Source organism: Myotis daubentonii, chromosome 16, assembly GCF_963259705.1.
Source record: "Myotis daubentonii chromosome 16, mMyoDau2.1, whole genome shotgun sequence".
In the NCBI taxonomy this organism is placed as follows: Eukaryota; Metazoa; Chordata; class Mammalia; order Chiroptera; family Vespertilionidae; genus Myotis; species Myotis daubentonii.
This window is the reverse complement of record NC_081855.1, coordinates 34,418,864-34,439,252: the sequence shown is the minus strand read 5'-3', so window position 1 is coordinate 34,439,252 and position 20,389 is coordinate 34,418,864. Positions and strand designations below refer to the sequence as shown.

Sequence of the window (20,389 nt, the reverse complement as noted above, 5' to 3'; positions counted from 1 at the left end):
TCTAACGAAATGAAGAATTTGGAGGTTGTGGGAAAAAATCACCTGTTTTTGAAAGCCTCTCTGAGGCAGACTTGTAATTCTTCCTAATTTGTTGTGTTGATAGAAATCAGATAGTAAAATGTTAGTGTGGCAAGTAGGAGAAGCACATTTTGAGTAAGACCTCAGAGATAGGTCAAAAGGGGCCACAGCCTCAGGGAAAGGGAACCGTGCAAACTGCTTGCTCTGTTGGCATGGTGAGTTTTGCTGTCAGCGTGGAACAGTCAGCTTGATATATGCCAAGGAAAATACGCGTTTGCCTTGCGTAGCTGCTACTTCAGGAGGGTCCTGATTCTGGTATGGACCCTTAGAGCTCTAAGAAGCTTTTTTTTCTTACTACAGAAACAATAGCAGTATTAACATTTTGTAGGTACTTCATTCCTTAAAGAAATTGTCAATAGGAATAGTAAGAATTTCCATGCCCCTTAAATTCTCCCCCCAAAGTAAAAAAACACTTTTCCCACTCCTTTCATAAAGGTACTGGCATTTAAAAAAGGAACCCAGAGAGGATGCTTTAATGACAACTACTAAGCACCAAATACATTATCATTCTACATCTGGAGTTTTATAGAAAAGAAATGCACAAATGTGATCCAGCCTTGTAAAGTGCTTTGTCAATATCACTGTTCGTGAGGGATTGTATAGGCGATTTATCTTTGGTTTGCCACTTTTGTGTGTGGGTCTGTACCCTAATTGTTGGGGACATTATACCACTACTGAATAGGTTCTTTTCCCCCTACTTGGTAACCCAGAGGTTACTTAAACCATTTGTGATTCCCCTGTTGCTAACTTTATCCCTTTATGTAATAGAAATAGGCACTGAATCATGGGGCAGTTTGCCCAGCATTTGAAAACACAACAGCTAATAACCCCAGAAATACCCTCCACAGAGTACTTTTCATTGGTTAAAAACTTGCAAGCAAGAACAGTTAAGATACAGATGTTTTCTCTGAAGCTTTTTATCTCCTAGAAAGACACAGGTTGTTCTGACAGGTGAAACAAGTCCAGGCGAATATGCAACATTGATCTTATCGGTGTGAACGAGAGCAATATTTTCTCTGTTGCTGCCTTCCACAGCATCATTAAAGGCTCCCATCACTCTTTTATTAGAGGTTCCCTCTCTTCCTTATCAGATTACAGAATGAACATAACTCATGGCAGTGATTTGATCTTTATGCTCATAAAGAGGATTACAGCTTTGCATTAACTCGGATTGACACAGTTTATAATTCCCGTGTTGATGCTCTGGATGGCGGTGGCACATGTTTGAGCCCCCAGTAGTGCTGAGGGGAAGGGACCCCATACATCATCATTAAAGAGGGCGTCCAGCACAGAGATAGGAGGCACAGACCTTCCTCCTCATAACATCAGAAAGGACAAAGGAAATATTCTCAAGTTCAAGCTCATCGCTTGGGCCAGAGTTCTAAACCTTAGTTGAAAAGAAAACACTATTGTTTCCTCTATTTTTCCTGATTGCTGCTTGTTCAGTCTTACACAATTCTAGAGAATTTGCATTCTCAGATTGAAGCCTTGGTTCCAAACAGGATGTAGAATGATAAAAAGTACATCTTCTAGAAAGAAATTGTAAATGCTGAACAGATCAATCTTTCCTCAAAACGGGGATTCTTGACGGTAGTTTTCATTCCTGCAGTTACATGCCCATCACTTCTTCAGAGGATTATGAATCCTTTTTATTCCCCAAAGAGTATTTTACATTCTTTAGAGTGAGTGTAAATGTTTCTCCTAAGGACTTACTGTTTTTAAGTTTTTGTATTTTATTATTATTTTATTCTACTTAAAATATAATATGGTATAGATATTATATTGTATTGTGGGTAGGCAGGAGCCAGATGTCTTTTCTGTTAATTTACATTGGGCATTTATACAGCTTAATACATTTTCCACAATGATCACTGAGCCAGCATTAGATTGCTAAGATATGTAGACCATTTGTTTTTAAGTGCCTTCATCCTTTGCTCTGCCACCTATTTCTGACGGGCAATGACATGACTTTGAATAATATCATATTCCACTTATTGAGCATTTACTGTATGCCAGACACTGCACTAGGCCATTCACATACAATTTGATTAAATACTTGTAAGAAACCACTAAAGTGTTTGACATTATCTGCATTTTATGATAAAAATACTGAGGCATAGAGCAAATAAGTAACTTTCCTAAGTTAAACAGCAAGTAAGTAGTGGAGCTGGTATCATTTATGCACCTAGGAGTGTGGCCCCAAACCCCTACCGCTGTGTCCAGAAAATCAGCAAGCTTATAGAAATATTTGGAAATGATGTGCCAAGGGGACACTGCTTCTTCCCACCCCCGGTACACATACACAGAACCTCTCACAACTAAAAACTTGTTTGGGAAAAAGAAACAAAACAAAGAACTTGTTTGGATTAAAATGTTTTTTCTTTTTCCTTTCTAATAGAGATGCTTTCTATATAGGAAGGTTTTGCCTATGAAGTCATTCACATTTTAGTGTGAATCCCTGAATTTCCAGACCTGCTCTTACCATCATACAGTTCTTCTGATTACAAAGACCCTAACTCTTGAAATTAGCCTTGACACCTGATCCAGTATATTCAGTTAGTTTGCTCTTATAGTTCTACCGCTGCCATACTTAGGCACCTGTTACTTATTTTCATTAGAAACAATATATTTCCTCCCTACAATAAACACAATATATGCTTATGGATTTTTTTATGTCCCACATAGACTGTTGCACTAACAGCTTCTTGACCACCAGCCTGATGTAACCAATTCTATGTATCATTGCCACATTAAACTTTCCTAAGCATCACTTAAAGCAAGTTAATAGTCTTCATTGTCTGTAGAATAAAGGATATAGTCTTGAACCTGCCACTCAAGGCCTGCAGTGAAATGTCTCCTTGCTAGCTTCCTCTCTTCATCACCTGTTTCGGTTGCATGCCTTTGTGCAATGCCAGGACACTCCATACTCCTCCTACTTGTGTCTCTTAATTCTGCTCACTTAAGCTGGAGCACCCCCTGACCCCATTCCACCTCAGTCTCTCCTGTTGCCATGTTCAAGTGCTTGGCCAACACCAGCCTTTCCAGGGAGGCTTTTAGGATTCCCTACCCCCCACTGAGTGGGGGAGCTCTTTCTTCCTTGAACCCCTATTTTTAAAAAGTATGTATTTTTATTGATTTCAGAGAGGAAGGGAAAGGGAGAGAGAGAAAGAGACATCAGTAATGAGAGAGAATCATTGATCAGCTGTCTCCTGCAGGCCCCGACACTGGAGATCAAGTGCACAACCTGGGCCTGTGCCCTGACCGGGAATTGAACCGTGATTTCCTGGTTCATAGGTTGAAGCTCAACCACTGAGCCTCACTGGCCAGGCTGAACTCCTATTATATTTGCTCCTAACAGCATTTCTGACAGTTCACAAAAGCACCTATTAGTATTTTTTCTTGCTAAGAATGCTTAACTTATAAGTCAAAGTAGTATGCATGTTTACTGCAGTCTTTTATTTGGTACCAGCACGGGTTTATGCTCATATATTTGGATTAATGTACAGGCATACCCCAAGGTACTGAAGGGTTGGTTCCAGACCACCTTAATAAAGCAAGTATCACAATAAAGTGAGTCGTAATCATTTTGCTGGTGGATAGTCTGACCTTCAATTTGTAGAAAGCGCAACATCTGTGAAGTGCAGTAAAATGAGGTATGCCTGTATTATGATTCATTGTATCTTGCCTTATTATATAGCAGTTGGTAGCACAGGTATTACTTGCAAAAACAGTTTATTTAACGCCTTTTCCCAGTTGCTGTCAGCCTTCCCTAATCTAGAGAACTGATTCAGGATTCTTCAGTCTTGGCCCTCACGTGCTGTGTGACCTTAAAGTCCTCATGTGCCTTAGTTTCCTTCTTTTTAAAGTGAAAATAATTCTTTTTGCTCATTAGATTTTTGAGAATGAAATGTTCTTTTTAACTTTTTGTTTGTAAGAAGGACTTTTAAATTAATCCGTATGGATAGTTATTTAAATAAAAAAAGTTTTCACATCTGTATGTCTATTACATCATGTCCCTTTGCTTGCAACACAGATCTATCCATTTTTGTACAAACCTTTAAAAAGTTGGCTACTGGTCTCCTATCTGAAAAGTCTTTTTAAAAAAATATATTTTATTAATTTTTACAGAGAGGAAGGCAGAGGGATAGAGAGTTAGAAACATCAATGAGAGAGAAACATTGATCAGCTGCCTCCTGCGCACTCCTCACTGGGGATGTGCCCGCAACCGAGGTACATGCCCTTGACCGGAATCGAACCTGGGACCCTTCAGTCCGCAGGCTGACACTCTCTATCACTGAGCCAAACCCGTTAGGGCTATCTGAAAAATCTTTTAAGGTTTTCAGCTTATAAGGCTATTTACAATGTGTTGGTAAGATTATTTTTGCAAATAGTCCTATAAGATGGATGAACACTGGCTTCTTGCCATTTATTGATATTTCTGCAAATCACCTAGCTCCTATGGTACACTCCCCTCTGCTCCCTCCCTCAGCACTTTGTGCATGACCACATGTAAATATAGTGTTCACCACCAGGGCGCGCCTTAATCACCTGCGGGCTGTCTTCATGCTGGAATATTGCACTGCTTGAGGGCCAGCTCCATGTCTTCACTCATGGCCCCCTAGGAAACAAGAGTCCAGATTTAGGACTCCACATTCCCAACCCTTTACCCAGAAAGTTTTTGAGGTCATGTTTACTTAGCATGAACCCTGGGAAAAGATCTTTCATGAATACCCTTGTATTTCCCTCACTAAGAGTGTACACTATAAACTATATTATACCATTGGGTTTCTCCTGTCTGTCGTGGCTCTGATATCTGTACTGGGTTTGGTTTCTGGTTGTCCTCCTCCAAACTGTTGGTTACCATGGAAATATGGTGAACACAGACTGGTCGCGATGAACAATTAAAGCTTTAGGTCTGTTTTTTGGACTGCTTTCAGGATGTGTTTAGTTTAAGAAGAAAACAGCTCTGGAATGGATTCTCTCTGTGCATTAACAAGGCTTAATAGTCCCTGGTTACCTTTTGTTATTTTTAGTGTTGGTATTAAGTGTCAAACCAAAAAAAAGGATATTTAGATAAAGGACATTGCTTCATTGTACCTTGAGTTCAAGGTGCTGGGAAACCAGCATTTGTAACAGAAGCTATTATAACTAACCTGGAATTGAGGTCTTGAATGAGCCATAACCACACCTTGTGTTCTACCCATTGTCTCCCTCTGGGGAGCAGAACACTTTATAAACATTAACTCTTTTACCCTCTGGGCATCTCCACGTAAAAGTAAATAAGACTGAAGGCACTTTCTTCTCCATGTAGATGAGGAAACACCAGCCCAGAGAGGGAGTTACTTGGTCAGAGGCAGGGGCGGTGTCTGGCCCAGGTGTTTGGAGTCCCTGCAGTGGAGCTGGTCAACGTGGTGGCCACTGACACTCAGGGGACCCAGTTCTGTGGTGCAGCTCGCCTGGCTCCCCTTTCAGCTTCGCAGAGGCAGGTGGGGGTTGGGCCTTTTGTCTCGTGTGGAATGTGAAACGCTGCAAAGAAGAGCAATTGTTCTTCAGTGCTTTGTGCTCCTTTATAAGAAAGAAGGAATCGATACACATTTTCTCCTACATGCACTTGGCAGCATTCCGCCTCCTCGCCCACCTCTCGTCCTGCAGGGGAGGCACAGCTCTGCAGCAACATAGACTCGCCAGCTTTCAGGGGCAGAAATGCAAACTGTTCATTTTGCACTGAGCAGTCAGGCTTTTAAAAGCCAGTCACATAACCGCCGAGGTCATCCAATTGCTGACTTCAGTGATGAGTTGGTGAAGTGGGGGGAGAGGAGGTCGGGATGGCCAAATCCTGGGAAAGTTTACCGAGGAGGTGTCTGGGACAAACCTTCCCTTTCCCAAATTGTTCTCTGATTTACAGAGGAGAGGGGGAAGTTCTTTGAAGAGTACTATTAAAACCACAAAGATGAACAGAAGAAGGGCATCAATTTAAATTGTCTAAACAAGAGCCTATCTCTGGGTGGATTTTATTTTTTAATAAAAATATATGGTATTGATACCTGTAACTCTGTTTATAGCTTCCTGTTATTAAATATTTAATTGTAAGATGTGAATAACAAAGAATTTGCTGACATTATGAACAGAAACGATAGTTTAGGTGACAGGCTAGCCTTGCAGGGCCAGGGGGCAGGATTCAGTGCCTAGGTGAGGAGGCAGAGCTCTGGCTCTGGGCCTCCTCCTCCACACACAGATGTTAGAGCTGAGAGTGTGGGTGAGACTCCAAGGGAGAGCGTCAGGAGAAAAGAGAATTTAGGAGAAGATAAAAAAGACAAAGAGGGAGGAGACCAGAACCCAAGATCCCCTGCACCTTAGGGAGGAGAAGGTGGAACATCGGCTGGTCAGCAGTTAGAAGTGCTCACTGCAAAGGGTCATGGCATTGCAGTCACTGCCTGTGTGCGTTTGCTGGGTACTTGCTCCTTTTATGTTTGAATCGGTGCTGGTTTTTTTAGTAAAATAACTCTAACTTATCACCAGAAGTAATAGAAGCCCTTGCTGGAACCCTGCAGGTTGACAGTAAATACCCTCACTAATTTCCATGTATTTTGACCCCCTAAAAGTAGAAGTTACACTGAGCTGAGAGATGTGGCATCTGCTGCCTCCTATCCCCCACGCCCCACCCCCAACCCCAGGCCCCTGCCTCGCAGGGCAGCAGCCTTGATAGGGATACAAATGTAACTCCAGTGTCAGCCTCACCTCCGTGAGGTGGAGGAAGTGATTCACGTCTAAGCAGTGAAGCATTTCCTGCTCCCCCCTCCCCCCATCGCTTTTAGCAGGAGCTGTTAGAGGGGCTGCTGTTTGAACAAGGAGCTTCATCTTCCTGAAGCCAGCAGTCACAAAACCGTAAACACAACACCGGCCAACTCTATTGCCAGGATCGCAGCGGCTTGACGTTAATATTAAACATCTCCAGCAAGGCAGAGAGCTGCAGCTCAGCCACAGAATAAAAATAAATAAAGTAAAGAGAAAACCCTGCTAAAAGCAGTGAGATGATTTGTCGTCTTTCCTTTGCGAGGCCATTTGTCTTCTCTCGCATCAGATCTGTTATAAAACAGTCAAACTGTGAAAGTGGAAATCATCTCAGGAATGTGGAATATTAATGTACAGGGAAGGAGGGATGTCCCCTTTGTCTAAAGAGCACTCCTCCCCCCCACCCCACCCTCAGGTTTTTGCAAATCCGATACCAAGGCAAACTATTTTTCTTTAAAAGAATTTGAGAGTCTTGAAGCTATTGGTAAGGATGATGGAAGTTTCAAGTATTTCTCTTCCTTTGTTCACTGAATTTGTAAACTGACTTGAGAATCCGGAGGGAGCGTAAGTGAGGAGAAAACCTTACCAATTTACCGCTCCTTCTGTCCTCACCTTCTACCCCTTTCCTTCCCCTTCCTTTCCCCAGCCTTTCAGTTCCTTTGTTTGGGGCCTGAACCTGCTTCTTTGAACATTTATAAATCTTCCCGTCTGTCTGATCTTTAGGAGACAGGCCAGAGGCCACACGTCACCATTGGTAATTTAAAGCTGTGGGGCTAAAAGCATTTGCAGAGGTTTGAAGGACCTAGTTCTGACCCAACCAAAAGAGAGAATTGGAACAGACCTAGAGTCTCTGTCAAGCGCTGGGAGGATGGTGATGACAGCAGACACACTAGGTAATTTATGGGCTCAGTTTGCTGGGAGCCTCGCTGGTTGCCTGGTCCGATCAGAAGTGCGTTGTGTGCTGCCACCTTGTGGCAGATTGGGGAAGTCGCGGTTTGGCTGTTTTGGAGCTTCAGCCAGCATCTGGAGATTTGCCCTGTATCCGTATTTAAGTAATTAGTGACAGATGGGCGTTCTCTGAGTCACTGCTACTTTGCTAGCTTGATCCTGTTAAGAAATAAGCTCTAGGTAAGAAAAGGTTGCTTTCTTTTCTATTCCCCTCATTTCTTTGTTTCTTTGTGTGTTTTGTTTTTTGGTATGAAATTATTATGAGATTTCAAAGAAAGAAGCCTGTGCTCCACCTTTTGTTGCTGGGGTAGGTTGGGAGGAGAGAAGGAGAGCTAAGAGCGGACCTTTCCGCTGCACTCAGGACTCTAAGTTGTCTACGCTCATAGTGTGTGCATGTCCTTCTGACCAGATGACACTACCTTCCCTGTAAGAGCTCTGTCTTGTCTTCTCTTCTCTTGGACCATCTTCCTAATAGTCCAGTCTTCGTGAGAGATGGATTCCAGTGTGTCCTGCTCCCATTCCTGCGACTGCATAGCTTTACCCTCTGCCATGCACCCGCAAGGAGCACTGGGCAGTTGCTTGCCATTTGGGTCTATGTATTTCCTTCTTCAGGTCATAGAAACATTTCTCAAACACCTCCCTCTCACCTGTAGAGTCACTGACACAGAGGAGCATGGGTCCGGTCAGAAGAAGCAGAGGAAGGAAAGATTAAGTGAAAGATTTTGTCAGGTGGTTGGGGTCAGGGTTGGGAGGATCCCTTCATTTGGTCGCATTAGCACATGCCCATGGTAATTGGCCAGTATCTTTTCTGTTGATGTTTGCAATGCTGGGAATATTGGTGGGCAGATCAGAAGAGAGAGGAAGCTCCGTGAAGGCAGGAGGAGGGTGTGCTGAGAACAAAGGAGGCTGCAGAGCCCTGGTCTGCGCTAACTAGGCTGCCCTAGGCGTGTCGGGACTGGCTCAGAGGGTACAGGGGCCTTGCTGCCCGTTCTTTGGCAAACTGGAGGGCTGAGAGGAGTTTGGTTAGGATGGCAAGAGAACTCCAACTTTGTCATAGCAGAAATGGAGTGAACTCTTTCTTTTTACCTAGAAAAGAACAGATTTAGTTAGGAGAAGACATCAAAAGTTGAAACACTGCCACAAGGAAGAACAGTCAGCCTTGTTCCTCTCCTGGCTCTGGAGGGACAGGGCCTGGTCACCAAACGGCTGAATCGGGGTCAGCGTGAGGTAGAATGCTTATGTGTCTCTCTGCATGGTATGGTTTGTCCTAGACAGACTCACTGGCTACGGTCACCTTCCCAACTCAGCACTGCCATCCACAGCCCTGGGTCAGAGAAACGGGCACTCATCACACCTCTGCAATCCTCCAGAAGTCTTACAAAGTCAACAGGCATCCAGATGTGGTTTATGAATTTATTGTATCGTTGTGTTAATCTCTGAGGTCAGAGACCGTGCACATTATAAGCTTCCACAGCATTAAGAAGTCAACCGTTTTCAAAGCACAACATGTATAAAAAGGCACACATTGTAACCTCACCAGTAATTTTTAAGAGCACATCTGCCATCAGCAATCACGCTGGTCATGGGTTTGTGTTCCTACTGCCTCAGGAGGATCCGGATTGGGTCGGGATTCCTCTAGACGTGAGCAGTGCTGGGATTGGAGCCCTTCCTCTCCCTTTCCCTTTGTGTGTTTCCTCATCCTTTGATTCTAGAATGTATGTCCAAGGGATTACGGTAAGCAGGAACAAACGCTGCACCACTTTTGTGTGCAGCACAGGGTCCTGAGTGTGCAGAGTGGGGAGGATTAGGAAGGAGTGGGGCACCAGGAGGCATTCTGGGATGTGTCTTGTACATATAGGGAGACTACCTTCTCACCCCATTGAAGTAACAAATGAACAACTTCAAAATAATAAGGGCACATTACGTGTATAATTTTAAGCAGGAAGGCGGTGACATCGCCTCTCCTCTGGCACATTGGGAAGACTGTTCAGAACTCCTGCGCATAATACTTGCTCAGAGAACATGAGGTACTTTGGGAAGTTGTACACGTTTCTTTAGGGAGCAGTGGCATTGCTGCTTTCCCTCCGCCGTCCGCCTGCCTTTGGTCACAGGGACAGATGAGTACAGCTCGGGCATATCTTGGAGGTGCGGGGGTTTCTGGCCAGAGTCGGGGGAGTGTAGCATTCTGGGGGGCAGCGGTCTATTTTCCTCAGAATCCCAGATGCTGCAAGCTACTGACCTAGCAAATCCAAGCCCCACACAGATCCTCTGCAGGTTCAGTATCCTCTACAGTGTTTGCCCAGGTAACAGCGTGGAAGGTGCTGGTCTGTGTTGCAGTCGGTGAGGAGGGACTGTGGAGCTGAAGGAAACATCGGGTGCACACGTATGGGGCTGCATTATTACACACGTACACCACCGTCATCCAGGACAGTTTCAACCTCACCTGCACTAAAGTGGTCACATTTCACAGCCAAATAGACTATGCATACTTTAAGTCTGTTCAGGAGAATCACATATAAATAAGCTGAATCCTAACATGCACACACACACACACACACACACACTTCTTTATGGAAAATGGCTGCTAATCCATGATCATTTTTCCCCCCAGAAACAGGTTTTATGATAATATAGTAAAAATATTAAATTAGAAAATGCCTTACTAAGGGTTATAAAACCTTACTACACTAGAGATAGGTAATTATCCCCTCTACAGCCTAAATGACAGTTTAAAAGAAATAAAAATGTTAGTGCTCATTACTTGCTTTTGTAGGTTGCAATAAAGGGTAAGTTAAATTTTAATTCAAAGAAGAGCCCCTGCTATCGACCTTCTACCTCAGGTCCAAGTCCTGTTAATTACTCTGCAGGTTATTCTCCTGCATGAGACCAACATTAATACATTTTCTACAGTGGACATTCCCACTGGCCATTGAGGCCAAGAGTGTGGGGGAAGGGCTTACAAAGGGGGAAGGCATTTCAGCTCAGTGATTCAACTCTTGATTCTTAATGTGGGAGAGAGCAGGAATTATGTATTAAAAAAAAACAAAAACAAAACAAGTTCATCATGCATAGCCTTAAGAGAACCTCCAGTATTAAAGTACAGTTGCCCAGAGAATCAGGTGAAGACGAGATTAACCTGAGGATTGATAGCTGAGCTTGTGGCTAAATCCTGGTCAGTGGGGATGCTGCAGGCACATGTCCTTGCAGCAGAAGGCAGCCTGGCCCTCTGTCCCATGGTGGCTTTTTGGTACCTACTTTTATTTTTAGCTTTGTTTTCCTAGGGATGGGGCAGGGGGTGTGGACACATCCTATTTCTTTTCAGATGCTTCTACCTTTCTCTACGCAGTGGCACCAGACTAGCACCTGTCTGGGTTTGGGGCAGAGCTCAGTGCACCCACATGTCAGTCTTCATCCTGGGGTGTGCAGAGACTTCCCCAGGGAAAGTACACACACAGTGTCCAGCGATCCAGATGTGCACTCATCCCTGAAGCACATCTGTCTGTGAGTGCGCCTTTGCGCGGGCCTGGCCCAGCTGTCCTCTGCCCACCTGGCACCAGCCCACCTCAAGTCCCTCCTTGGTCTGACCTGGGAGGTTGCCCTGCAGTGGGCAACACAAAAGGGACAGCTCAGACTATAGGTGCAGGGATTGAGAATGGCAGTGACTGAGGGCTAGGTAACAAGTCCCTGCAGGGCCTTTATTTTTAACAAAACTGCAGGAGAAGTTGATTGAGTTGTCAGCTGGTAGACCATTAAAACAGACTTTTGGTGGCAGATCACTATATGATTGGGGGGGGGGGCATATAATTCAGAAAGAATTAAAAGAAATGAGTGATGTTGCTCTAACAAAATCCTCCCATTCCCGCCTACTTGTTAATGTGACAGGGTCTCTCAGTACTTAACAGCTACAAAACTACAAACAGGAACAGGGTCGATGCTGAACCCTCTCCTTCAGCAATAGATAAATCTCAGTCATGGAGACATGAATGGAGGGGAAGCCTCTTCTGTGTCATCAAGAGATGCATTTCCAGTAATGTTTTACTTATATATGTACATTAAGTTTCTACCAAAAGTATAATACACTTTGTTATATTGTTATTGTATATATGAATGTGTCCTAATAGTAATGATAACACAATCCAAAAATAATTTTTTTAAATTAATTAGACCCTTACAGTCCCAAGAAATTAAAATATTTTTATTTCAACTTTTTAAATTTCAAAAAATATTTCAATTTACATATTTATTTTTGTGGCCAAGAAATATGATAGGGTGATCAATAAAAGACTTTCAAGCATAAAACAATTAGGACCAAAATCTCTAGGGAAAAATCAAATGGAAATACACATTTAAAAAGAAAAATGCTGTAACATTTCCAAATTAAAGAGTTTGTTTATGTGTTATTTAAATGAGTGGTGATGGGTAGCAAATCAATGTGACACATAGATTCCATTGGGTGTATTACAAAAGGGATGTGATTTTTATTTTAAAAATTAGTGTTCACAATATTCTGATAATTGTATTCTTGTGATTATTAAATTTATAGAAAACATTCATATGTAAACTTGAAAATGTATGAGGGTTTTGTCAAATTCTGTTGGGGTGTAGTAAAGCTGTTGGACCAGGGCCTGAGGCCCCACCGGTACTGGTCGGGGTCCGAAGGTGGGAGGGAGGCCCAGCCACGTGTAGCCTGTGCAAGGTCCAGGGGAAAGGAGGAGCTGGATCTTCATCCTGGTGGTGCTCCTGGACCTGGGGAGGGAGCCAGGGCTGGGGAGGGAAATGCGGAGGAGACCAGGAGGAGGGAGCAGAGAGGTCGGGTAGGAGCTGTCACATATTCCTGGTCAGAGATGGTAAGGCCTTGAGGAGCAGGGAGCTTGAGGTGCTTTGAAGGCACAAATGGTCCCTGATTGGTGGGTGAGGGAGACATGGAGTTGTAATTCCTTGGGGAGTTTTAGATTGGAATAACCCCTTGCTCATATTCTCCCTCTCTCTGTAAAAAGATTTTAAGAATCCAGAGCACTCCACTTTCCAAGTTGCTTTGCCATGAACAGCCTCGTCTGTTTGTCAGCTTTGCCCACCTGAGTGTGAACTGATGTTCGATCAAAACATGGGTTTCAGCATTGCATTCTCTGCCTGCCTCTCGAACCCTGCTGGGATGGTAACTGCTGCCCCAGCCCAGGTGCTTCTCTATTGCCGTGGCGCTGAGTGGAAGCATTTGCTGGTGGTAATGGTGGGTCGGATGTGGCAGGCTCGGGGAGGTGGGGAGGGTACTATTGTGAAGGCTGAATAGCATGTGCCTCTGCATTTCCCTCTTGTCCGATGCTGCAACCTTAAACTCACACTTTCCTATTTGTCATGGAGGCTCTCCCCTCCGTGCCACTTGATTTTTTGTGAAATGGCAAGAGAGACATGTACTTACTGGCAGACAGGCAGGCCATCGTGTGATAAGGGCAGCCTGATCAGGGTCTTGCTGTCGCTTCTGCGATGGAGCTGATGATTTGGAAGCAACTGGAAGTGAGGCTGCTGCCTCAAATTTGCATTTAGCATGAAGCTGCCTTCCACTTCCTAGGCTGGTGTCGGGCTGGCCAGGGGAGGCAGAAACAAAAGAGATGATGGAGCTCAGAATGAACCTGCCTCCTTTGTCTGGAGGCCTGGGCTGGTCCAGTGTTCAGGGTGAGGGTAGCAGCAAGTTCTTGCCCCGATTTCCTGCACCGGGATTGGAGAGCGACTGTTCTCTGGCCCGACTTTCCACGTCTGCCCTTGTAGTGCTCAGAACCATAAGGTTAGTTGACATTCTTGGCTTCTGTGGTTTCTTTTTAAAGATTTTTTTCTTTTTAAAAAGCTTTAATATGCTATTTTTATTGCTGGATTTTCTAATTATAGACCTCTATTCCTACCACAACTATAGTGGGATAACTTAAAAAACGGACAAATACGTTTTTATGTTAAAATCTTGCTGAACCAAGAAAGCTGTTTGAAGGGTGGTGGTTTTGGGGAGGGGGGGTTGTTTGCTTTATTTTGAAGGTCAGATTTGCTGATGATGATGACTCTCAGATAATAAAAGCACTTTTAAAGGCCTGTTTTCTTAACAAGAAGAACAAGCTACATTTGGGGTTAGATCTTGAAAGTATAGAACAGAGCAGGCACAGCTTTCTTCTGGGACTGTTTACTCCCTGGCGGGGAGCTTTAGCCCGTGCCAACTCATCCCCCTTCCCTGAGAGTTAGTGGCCATGTATCCCCTGCCTCCATTGGCCATGTCCTCCACAGGCCACCTCCGTAGTGGATTTGACCTGTGTGGACCTTCGTGGTTCCTCTCTCTCTGCCCACAGGGGAAATTGTTCTGGAGTTTCTGCCATAAAGATAGGAGAGGTCCTCGTCTTTTTGAGACTTTCCAGGCCTTGACACATGACTGGCCGAATAGTTGTGTGTATGTTGTATTTTAAACAGAGGTTAGACATCGTTTACTTTATTTCCAAAGACTCAAGACCTTGGCATGTTGTGGCTCTCATAACGTCAAATCCCAATTTTAGAAATAATAAATTAGGCAATCGAATTATTTATTAGATTGAGAACAGGGAAAGGGGGCAGGGGAGCGGGAAGCACCTTGGTCCTACTGAATGGCTGCACATGTGACAGTAATTGGAATCTAGTTCCTGGGTCATTTTCATTGTTTTTCAAGTACTGCCAAGTCCAAGAAAATGTATGAAAACTAAATTATATCCCTACATCCCATGTCTGATTGAATCCTCCTCATCGTGTGGCAATCTCATACATCCTATTAAAATATTCAATCTTGTTTTCTTACTTGAAGAGCCTGTCTGTAAAGGGCAAACTTACAGAAAACTCATTCCCTGGAGATGGGGGATGCAGCCACACTGGACCGTTTACATATCTCACTATTCGATTGGCTTCTAGTTTCTCCCTGTCTTTGTATTTGTGAATAAGAGCTGTGGGATGCATTTTTAATTACATGGCTGTGGTTTCAGTTCAACAAACGGATTGGGGTATTTCCCAGCTCCTCAGTTCTTTTTTTAACCTTGGAAAGTTAACCAATGTGTTAACCAATTTGTTTTGTTTATCTTCTAGGACAGAGTTATATCGATCTCTTTTTGGCCAACTCAACCCTCCAGAAGAAGGCCACGGGGATTGACAGCACCCATCTCTCTTTCTGCAAGGCCTTGAGGGTGGCCTCCAGCCTGGCAGCGCCTTGGCCAGGTCGGCTGCTCATCCAGCCCCAAGTGGAGGAACCCACTGGCCTATGGGGTGGAGTGAATCAGGGACTTCCTGGGAAGGTGCGCTGTTCAGAACATACGCCTAACCAAGTCCCAGGATGCCTGGAATCACCTGTCTCTGTCTGTGGCACTTCCATGTGCAAAGCACCCTTCCCCCGTGTCCTTGAGCCGACACAAATAAAGAGCGTTGTTACTGGCCATGTGGTTTCTTGAGCAGCACGAAGTGAGGTCTGATTTAGAGCTCTAGCAAGTCATGTGCCTCTTACCACATAGAGCTTCACAGGAGGAATCATTTGGGGGGATGCTGCTTTCTGGGTGGACAATGTTTAGCAGTTGATTGTGGCTCTGAGGAGCAGGGAACCTCTAAGTTATGCCCTGGAGACTTTGTCACTTGGGAGTATTTGCCGATTTGTTGCTGAATACAAATCTCTGACTTGTTCTTTTTTTCCCAACCATAAAGATTCTTCCAGCGTCCTTTTCCATTCTCACCATTCCTAAATCACTTTATTGAGATCTGCTCTGGCGTAAATCTAGCAGGAGGAAATGATTCACTTGTTTTTCATCCAGAGGTCACAAGCTGGAAATTAAATCCCCATAAGGGGGATTTATTGGCCTGCTGTGGTCAATATGCAATGAAGATTATCTTGCATAAGTAATGTGTGCCAACCAGCGGACGACACTGACCATCTCCGTGCCTTGCCCAAATCTTTATTTAAAGCTACGGAATTAGAGGAGAAATGTTGCATCCAGGCAACTGAGTGCAGTTGTCATCAATAACTAGTCATTGTTTTTAAAGTCGGATTTTCATGTGGTTTTAAAATGTCAAAACCAAGTGACAGATTTCTGTGTCCCTGAATCCCACGTATCATGGGCTTAGCGTCTGGGGACTGCGTGCCCAAAGGCTGGCCCCAGTGCAGTTGGTCCTGAGTGTAATTCACTTCCATTTCGTGTGAGCATCAGTGTCTGCTGAGCTCAGGATGGGGCACGTGGCGGGAGGAGGGCTTTTCCATCTCACATTAATTGGACCCTGGAATGTGGTGATTTGTTTTTCTTGTCTCAGTAGTTACCTCTTGGGCTTGACTATCAGGGAAATGTTTAATTTTCAATGTGTCTCCAGTTACCCAGGAGATCAATCAGCAGAAATAGGAGAGTGTCCCTACAACTACTCTCTTCAAAATGATCGCTTTAAAAAATATAGGACATGCAAGCTTGTCTGTCTAGCCTGAGGATTCACGTGGGAACAGCCAGGAAGTGGCTCCTCATATTGGACTTCAGTGAGCTTCATGCTATAACCCACATTTCCTAAAAAAATAGAACCTTCGTCGTCATCGCTCTTTATTTGGCGAAGAAAAAGATTTAAACAGATACTTCAAAATATTTGGAGTCCAACCTGTTTAATTAAAATGAATTAAAATCAGGAGAAATGAGAAAGAATGGACAGCATTTTCAGTAAAGGGAGGCTTGCATTTTAAAATTCAGAAGACCACCCTCCTTCCAGCCAAGAATAAATTGGAAACTATTTTAATTGACATGGATACTGCAATTCAACTGTTACTAGAAAGACAGATTAGTTGATCGATTTGCATTTTAATAAAACTAATACTTTACATTTTGGTAGCTAATGCTGATTTTTAAATGAGTTGAAAATTGTTATCAGGAGTTTCAATCCAGAGCCCTTTCTCAGTGTTGACTGAAGCATTCCTCCCTTTTGTGTGGAGTTTGCTTATTTTCTTTTTGCCCAGCTGACTACTTCATGCACGACACTCAGAAACCACAGACCTTGAAGTCCTCCCAGTACAGGGAGGTGGCAAGCCAGCGATCTGGCCACAGTGGACATAGGCAGTGCCCACCCAGCCTAGGTTCACACTCAAGACCGGCCTCTCCCTTCGGAATAGAGAAGAGAAGGCTGGTTGCTTGTTCTCATTTATTTTATGTTAAAAATTAGTTACAGAAGCCTGACCAGTGTTGCTCAGTGGTTGACTGTGCACCTATGAACCAGGAGGTTCTGGTTCAATTCCCACCCAGTCAGGGCACATACCTGGGTTGTGGGCTCAGTCCTCAGTGTGAGCCGTGCAGTTGGCAGCCGATCAATGATTCTCTCTCATCATTGATCTTTCTCTCTCTCCCTCTCCTCTGAAATCAATAAAAATATATTTAAAAAAATAATTATAGAGAAGTAGAAGGAACAAGTAGAAATAAGACTGGGCTATAATCCGCCACCCAGACACACCCACTTCTCGTTACTGACACTTAGTGCTTCACAGCCTCTTCCCTGTGCAGGTGCCATCGCACCAGGGAACCCGTCTCCCCAAGCAGAGGGGGTGGGGGACTTGGTTTTTACTTTTGGACAGTTCAAAATGTTGTACTTACCCTTTAAAAACAATAAAAGCAAAACACCCACACAGCCATGCACCATCTCCCCCTCCACCTAATACACACACAGCACCAATTGAGAACCAGTAGTACACAGTATATTCTGCATTTTAATACTAAGAGTACAGTAAAAGATAACTTTCGTGTTTTTGCAGATATCACAAGTATTTTCATTGCTAACTAGTAATTCCATTTGGGGCATGTATCTTCAGTGCTTAACCAAATCCCCTGTTGTTGAGCATGTAAACTGTTCATTATTTGCCATTATGAATAATGTGACAGTTAAATATTTGAGCAAAAATCTTATTTATTGTCTTTTAAAATCATTTTTCTTGGCATATATTTTTAGAAGTAAAGGGAAACAAGTGAAGGAATCTGAGTATTTTGAAGGCTCTTGGAACACTTCACGGGGGCTTGTTTACGTCTCACTTGCTTTAGGCGGGGCTCAGAGGCAGAGTGGAGAGTGGCCCCAGAGTCTGATCCTGGGGTTTATTCTTGCTCCCCAGGGAACCCTTCAAATCAGCAGCATCCTCTGGGAGGATTAAAGAGCTACTGCCTGTAATGTGCTTTGGATGCTCCCATGAAAGATGGTGGATAAATAGAAAGCGACACCATATCTCCGCACCTCCGCATCCCCCCCCCCCCCATCTTTTTTTCCAGCTGCTAGATCCACTTTCTTCTCTGGCTTTCGTGCTCCTGGGGATCTTTCAGGAGGGTGTCCTTGCCTTGTGTGGGTGTGCCTTCCTGCAGCTGCTCTGTACTGTTTTGGGTGTGTAGCCATTCTCTCCAGAGTCACATCCAAGACCGCTTATTGCGCATCGTAGGGAAACCCTGGAAGCCAGCAGGGCACCAGGGTAGGCCACCGCCAGCCCATCCACCAACAGACTCTGCATCCGTCTCCAGTTGAGAAAAGTAGGTTCTTCATGGATGTTGAGTTTCCTGGTCTCCACGTGCATTGCTAAGACCTCTCCGAGATGACTGCCTCTTCACCGCTTCATCCCAAAGGAGCTGAGTCCGAGGGCTCGGAATGAATCCAAATGTGGCATTCGTCATAAGCCTTGGGACCATTTCCCAGGACATAGCAGTCACTCCCTATGTGGAGTGTGTTGATGCCAAGATCCTTGGTTGCCTGGGCTAGATTCACAAACAAGGCAGCCACATGTCTCAGCAAAACTACAGACGGTAGAGGCAGTGTGTCCTGGAGGAGCCCGAGGCTGCCCTGCTGGTGACACCCTGACAGTCCCACCCTGTGCACTTGCATTTAACAAAGACAAGTACAGGGGGGCCTTGACTTACGAGTTTAATTCGTTCTGAGACCGAGCTCGTTAAGGAGCTCGTTAACTCAAATTACTCTGTCAACTCAATGCAAAAAATCAGTGGAGAGACAGCTAGTATCTCAAAAAACTTGTTAGTAGTGACACTTGTAAGTTAAGGCCCCACTGTAAAGCAGTGAGCCTTGTCTAAAGCGAATGAACCTTATTTTCTGCACTTGAATTTGTTTTTACTTTTTAAATGTATGTATGTGTCTGTGTATTGGGGGCAACTGTGCTGAATAAATTAAGCTTGCCTTAGTCATTCTTTTTTTAAATGTTATTTACCTTATTTTCTTTCCATCTTTTTTTACTTTCTCTGTCTTCATAACACTTCAAAGGTAATTGCCAGTAATTTGGTAAGTTCATTAACTAATTCTCTCTTAAGTCCAGGGGATCCATACCGCCCAGCTGCTGTGCATGCATCCATTCCTCCCACCACTCGTGATGAGTCATCGCCTGCCCTCGTCTGCAGAGGAGAGGGATGGCGAAGCTGCAGTGAGTCTGCCTGATCTAACCTTTGTTTTTCTTGTTTATCTATAGATTTCCTTTACCCTGCCTTTCTTGCCCATGGTTGGGGTCTGCCAATAGGGTCATTGCCCTGGCAGCATTTATATTCCTGAGAGGTTTGTTTGGTTTATTTCCCCTGGATGAGGGTTCTCAGTTCATTTGTTGAGGTCAAGGACACTGAATTCTCAGAAAAGAAACTTTAAAAGAACATTAAAAAAAAAAAAAAAAAAAGCAATCCCACATCACTGATAGGGTAGAAAAGAATATAAGGTCCCCAATAGACAATGACAGTAACACATAAAGATTCCTGCCGGCCCTCCTCCCACCCCATCTTCCCCTTTATGACTCAATTGGAAATGAGCTCAGTCTGCTCTGGGCCGGCAGGCTGCCCATCAAGTCATATGGGGCTGGCTCCTTCCTCCTCTCTAGTCTGCCCTCCCCAGGGTAGGTGGGGGCTGTATTTATTTAGGGGCCCTGTTACCCAATTCCTATAGAAACTTGGGGGCACATAGTTGGTTTTGGAACGGGCATATGTGATGTTTTGAACCCATGACAGATATGAATGAAAGATGCACTGGGGAGAAATCTGGACTAGAAATAAAAATTGCTAGGATGTGTCCTTGAGGAAGTCTTTTGACCTTTGGCCTCAGGGTCCTCACCGTAGAGTGAGGGCCTACTAAGTTGGCTTCTGAGGACCTTCCTAATCTAAAGCTGCTGCTTCTAAGTAAAGGCAGCATGGTCGATTTGGGTTTAGCACAGGGGCCAGCATGTTTTTTCAAATCCATTTATTCAAATATCGATTGATCTACTGTGTGCCAAGCCCTGGTGGAGGCTCAGCAAAGGACTATATTGGCAGGTCACACAGACGGGGGCAGGGGGTGTCTCTGCTCTCTTCTGTAGAGTCCTGCATTCTCTAGTTTGGGTCTGATTGAACCCATTGCACCCACTAGAGGTGCCTCTATTAATCCTGCTGGTCTTCCTGGAAGCCCAGGCACTGAACCCTTTCTGGGCTTGGGATCAAGTTCCCAAGGTTTGGTTCCCCAAGGTGAGAGGTCAGCCTGGCCAGGGGCTCCCGGGCGCTTCTTCCTGGGCTCCAAAGTTGGCCTCTGCGTGCCCAGCCTCCGGGACTGCCAGGTGCATCCATGTGCA

The 20,389-nt window shown here is 44.4% G+C and overlaps 1 protein-coding gene across 1 annotated transcript in view; it reads left to right on the top strand.

The window, feature by feature from the left end:
* Positions 1 to 15,245, top strand: part of AATF (apoptosis antagonizing transcription factor) — a 95,327-nt gene extending 80,082 nt beyond the window's left edge. The window contains exon 12 of the mRNA XM_059669712.1: positions 14,902 to 15,245. Within this exon, the coding sequence (XP_059525695.1) occupies positions 14,902 to 14,965 (64 nt within the window). The 3' untranslated portion in view covers positions 14,966 to 15,245. The remainder of the gene's footprint in view (positions 1 to 14,901) is intronic.
* The last annotated feature ends 5,144 nt before the right edge of the window (positions 15,246 to 20,389 follow it).